Here is a 5,000-nt window from a genome sequence, read left to right as displayed (position 1 = left end):
CTCTCTCGATCTCCCCCACACCTCCCTCCATTTTCCTCCTTCCCTCTGCCCTTTCCTCCATTAACCCCTTCTTATCTCCTCCCTCCTTTCCCCACTCATCTTCCTCTTTATTGCTCTGTCTCTCTGCATCTTCCCCTTACCCACTCTCCCCCCAAGGGGGGAAGGTAAGGAAGCCTGAAGCCTCCCACTGGGACAGGAGGAGCATGGCCTCTGAAGGTCCCGTGCCCCGTGCAGGTCCTGAGGAACATGGTGCACTGTGCGGACCTCAGCAACCCCACCAAGCCGCTGGACCTGTACCGCCAGTGGACAGACCGCATCATGGCCGAGTTCTTCCAGCAGGGCGACCGCGAGCGGGAGCGCGGCATGGAGATCAGCCCCATGTGCGACAAGCACACAGCCTCGGTGGAGAAGTCTCAGGTACAGTGCAGGGCACCAGCCTCCCCCCATCCGCCTGGAGCTTCAGGCCCAGAAGGTCCTGACCTGCTCCTCCACAACTTCAAGTCTTTGTTCTTTTTCTTTCGATGTTTGTTTGTTTTTTAATATGTATTTGTACTGATTTCAGAGAGGAAGGGAGAGGGAGAGAGAGATAGAAACATCAATGATGAGAGAGATTCATTGATTGGCTGCAAACCCCACACTAGGGATCCAGCCAGCAACCCGAGCCGGGAATTGAACCACGACCTCCTGATTCATAGGTGAACGCCCAACCACGGAGCCATGCTGGCAGGGCATTCTTTTCTATCTTGATGGGAAATACACAGCATTTTCTCCTCCACAGAACAACCAAACTGAGCCTCTGGCACACACATCCTCAGACAGTTCTAACTCATTTGCAGCAACTGCCATAGGATCAGTAATACTTAGCCGGCCCTTAGTTACAGGCCTTATGCTGATTCAACCTGTTTCTGATATCCTAACTTGGCCAGTGATACGGTCCCCGACTTTTAGAGGATTTTGAAATGAGATGCATTGACTTGTCTACATGTGCTGATTAATTTAACAAGAGGGACAGGAGTGCCCTCTCATAAAAACTCAGCACTTAGGTGTGAATGTAAGAGGTTCTCCCCCTCCCCACATCTAGTCTCCTCCCAGTGAGACCCACCTTTTCCACTTCGGTGTGTGTGCCCTTCTAGGCCAGGATTACCCAGCTTGGCTGTGTTGGCAGTTGGGGCCAGATCATTCTCTGTGGTGGGGGCGTCCTGTGCATCTTATGGTGTTGAGCAGCGCCCTTGGCTTTCACCCACTAGATGCCAGGAACACCCTCCCCTGTCTAGGCATAACAGTCAAAAATGTCTCCAGACATTTTCAAATGTCTCCTGGGCCTGCACATCATCCCCACACTTGATGAAAGCCAGTTTCATAGTTTTATTATATAGTTACTAGAGGCCCGGTGCACGGATTCGTGCATTGGTGGGGTCCCTTGGCCTGGCCTGCGCCCTCTTGCAATCCGGAACCCCTCAGGGGATGTCGGAGAGCTGGTTTTGGCCTGATCCCTGCAGGCCAGGCCGAGGGACCCCACTGGTGCACAAATCTGTGCACTGGGCCTCTAGTATGTATATAAGATCTTTGGTTAATCCCTTTCCAACCTCCCCCCTCCCCCCTTCCCTCTGAGATTCATCGATCTGTTCCATGTTTCCATGTCTGTGTGTTGAGCGTCTGCCCCATGGTGGTCAGTGTGCATCATAGCTACCAGTAGAATGGTTGAACAGTTTCTTAGGCTTTTATATATATAGATTTTCAAAGGCAACTTATCAGCAGTGGTCGTGGGTTTAGCTTTTTGAAAAAGATAAATTATATAAATACTAGAGGCCTGGTGCATGAAAATTCATGCACTGGAGGGGGGGGGTCCCTCAGCCCGGCATGCCCTCTCTCACAGTCCAGGAGCCTTCGGGGGCGGGAGGCGACCTGATGGGGGGGCCGTCACACCTCTGCTGCTGCCACTGCTGGCAGCGCAAGCCTCAGCCGGCTCTGGTTACCTGCGCCTCAGGCCGGTCCTGGGCGGCTGGGGGGATGAGGGAACTGGGGGACTCCGGAGGCAGGCGCACGGAGCAGCCAGACCTGGCCTTGCCATGCACCTGCCGCCCCGGCGGGGCTGAGGGGACTGGGCGCTGCCATCTTGTGGCTGTGGGCACCACCATCTTTGAGGGCGGGGCAGTCAATTAGCATATTCTCTCCTTATTGGCTGTGGGTGCCACCATCTTTGTGATGGCATGAGGGTCAATTAGCATATTCCCTCCATATTAGATAGGATATACTCATTTGATACAGCTTGCCTTTTCTTCTTAACAATGACTTGGAAATCTGTCCAAGCTATTACAAACAGATTTAGCCCACCCTTTTTCGCTACTGTATAGTGTTCCCATAGATGTATGTAGATAATGGTTTGTGTGGTCATTTCCGTTGATAGACATTTAAGTGTTTAGGAGTTAGAAATTCACAGTGACTCAAACAAAACAAAGCTTTCTTTTTTCTTTTATACAAGGAAAATCTAGAGAAAGGGAATTTGGCTCTCTATGGCTCCACAAAATTGGCAGGTACCTGGAGCTTTCAGTGTTTCTCTTCTACCATTGAAAGAATGGGGCTTCTATCCTCAGGGATGCCTCTCATGATCACAGATGCTGTTGACACCCTCTCTTTGCAAGGGAGACTGGGAAATGTAGTTTTCAGTGGAAGCATTGTGTCCCCCAAGAAAAAAAAATCCACTAAAAGTAGGGAAGATGATATTAGTCTCAGCCTGCAATGAAGTTATTTCCAGTTTTTCTTTGTTGCAAAAAATGCCATTATGAATATCTGTGGGTACCACATTAAAAAAAAATCCCCAACTGATGTACATATGGAGGTGTTCCCAGTTTTTGTTTATATCTCATATGGTTCTTTTTTGTTATTTATGCAAGAATTTTTCCAGGGTGGATTTGGAAAAGCAAGATTGCTGGGTCACATGGTATCAACATTTAACTTTTATTAGATCCCTCAGCATGGCGGGGCCATCTTTACCACTGTGGCCACAGGTTCATTATCCTTCTTCTCCCTTCCCCAGGTGGGGTTCATCGACTATATTGTGCACCCACTGTGGGAGACATGGGCTGACTTGGTCCACCCAGATGCCCAGGAGATCCTAGACACATTGGAAGATAACCGGGACTGGTACTACAGCGCCATTCGGCAGAGCCCGTCGCCACCGCCTGAGGAGGAGCCGGAGGGGCCGGACCACCCAACCCCACCTGATAAGTTCCAGTTTGAGCTGACGCTGGATGAAGAGGAGGAGGAGGAGGCGTCCTCTGCCCTGGGTGCAGTTGAGGTGCAGGAATTATTCATGGCTCAGGATGCATCCCCAGCGGAGGAACTGTTGGATGTCGATGGCCAAGACGCATCCACCGAGGTGGACGTAGAGGAAATGTCCTTGACACAGCAAGCAGACAGTGTGGCTGTGGGCCAGGACGAGTCCATATCCCCAGATGCGTTGGTGGATGCCATGGGCTGCAGCAGCCCCCACGCCCTGTCTCCAGAGAGGCCCGCTCTGCCTGCCTTGAGGACCCCACCCACTCCAGAGGCTGCCCCGGGCCTCCTGGGCCTCCCCTCCATGGCAGCCGAGGTGGGGGCCCAGAAAGAGCATCAGGCTGCCAAGAGGGCGTGCTGTGCCTGCACTGGGACATTGGGCGAGGACCCACACACACTCCCAGCCCCTGGTGGGTGGGGGTCTGCTGGAGGCCCTACCTGAGCCTCAGCCTCGACACCCTCTTACCCTTCCTGCCTCCTTTCACCACCATCGTCCCCCGACTGCCTCCTTCACTGCCTCAAAGACTCTTCGGCCTCCTGAGAAAAAAGAAAACAGAAAAGTGGGGTTTTTTTCTCTTTTCTTTTTTTCCCCTTTCCCCCCCCAACCCAACCCACAGGGCACATTTCGGAGGTGGGGCCTGGGGAAGGAGGGGCTGAGGTTCTGGAAGGGGTTTTATTTTTGGAATTTTCATTGTTACATTTTTAGAAAAAAAAAAAAAACAGGGAAAAAAAAAAACAACAGGATGAAACACAGCAACTGTAGATGCTCCTGTTCCCGGCTCCCCTGGTCCATCTCCAACCCCACCCCACGCCCCTCCCAGGCCCCAGGCCCAGTCTTCCAGCCTCTGTGGGCTCTCCACCTGAGCCCAAGCAGGCATAAGGTCTCCTTCCAGGCTCTTCCTAAATTTGGAGGGTTTCTAGAATCCAGCCAGGGAATAGCCATTCTGGGCAGGGGCCCAGTGCGGCGGGTCACTGTGAGAGGCCCCAGCTCCAGCCCCTCTCAGGCTCACTGCCTCCCCGCCAAGTCTTCCACCTCATTTTGCACAAACCTGGCAATATTGACTCGGGGACAGGCTTGGGGATGCTGTACAACTTAGGATGCTGGGAGGGGAAGGTGTGAGGGGGACATTTGCACCACCAGCCTGGGGTCTGCGCTCTGAGGAGGGCCTGATCCACTTGCCACCCCCGTCCCCTTCCACTTTGGGTTCCGTTTGACTTTTCTCCATTTTGGGGGGACAGCTCCAAGCTGCACCCCCTTCTTCCAGCTGCTTCTCCTCTTGTTTCTGCCTTAATGATTCTCATGGCCATAGGAGAGGGTTGCAGTGGCTCCCACCTGCACCTTGGGTGGGGCGGGGCCAGACCCAGAGCCCCATCTTAGGCATCCCCCCAGCATCCTCCTGCCCCCCTCCCTGACCCTTTGCCCTAGGAGGAAGCAATAATGGTGTACACCCACATTCCCTTTCTGGGCCTCCTTCCCTACCCTGGCACCAAAGTCATTTCTCCTTTGTTCCACCTTGCCAAGCTGCGCACTCTCCCTTAACTATTCCCCAAGCAATATGACAGACAGATGCAAGGCCATTTCTCTCCAAGCCATGGGGGACTGTTTGGAAGGAAGGACCCCCTCTTCCCTCGCCCCTACTCCCCTGGTTCTGTAGATGGGTGGGGTGGAGCCTCTCTCATTGCCCCCACCCCTTCAATTCTGAGCACATGGTACTGTAGCCCAA

General features: G+C 53.2%; 1 protein-coding gene and 1 long non-coding RNA gene across 7 annotated transcripts in view; one reads left to right on the top strand and one right to left on the bottom strand.

Annotated features, from left to right (window-relative positions):
• PDE4A (phosphodiesterase 4A, cAMP-specific) overlaps nt 1-4,833 on the top strand; it is a 42,997-nt gene extending 38,164 nt beyond the window's left edge. For all 4 annotated transcript variants that reach the window (XM_005859180.2, XM_014533959.1, XM_005859181.2 and 1 more), the window contains 2 exons: nt 235-417; nt 3,038-4,833. In XM_005859180.2, the coding sequence (XP_005859242.1) occupies nt 235-417; nt 3,038-3,718 (864 nt within the window). In that variant the 3' untranslated portion in view covers nt 3,719-4,833. The remainder of the gene's footprint in view (nt 1-234; nt 418-3,037) is intronic.
• The window catches only part of LOC102247781, a 6,015-nt gene continuing 4,752 nt past the window's right edge, over nt 3,738-5,000 (bottom strand). For 2 of the 3 annotated variants that reach the window (XR_001360729.1, XR_001360728.1), the window contains exon 3: nt 3,738-3,813. This is a non-coding gene — a long non-coding RNA (uncharacterized LOC102247781). The remainder of the gene's footprint in view (nt 3,814-5,000) is intronic. The other variant, XR_313183.2, reaches the window with a different exon arrangement.

Source organism: Myotis brandtii, unplaced genomic scaffold (assembly GCF_000412655.1).
Source record: "Myotis brandtii unplaced genomic scaffold, ASM41265v1 scaffold1234, whole genome shotgun sequence".
NCBI lineage: Eukaryota > Metazoa > Chordata > Mammalia > Chiroptera > Vespertilionidae > Myotis > Myotis brandtii.
Note: the sequence above shows the minus strand (reverse complement) of the source record. Positions and strands in the feature narration are given on the sequence as shown.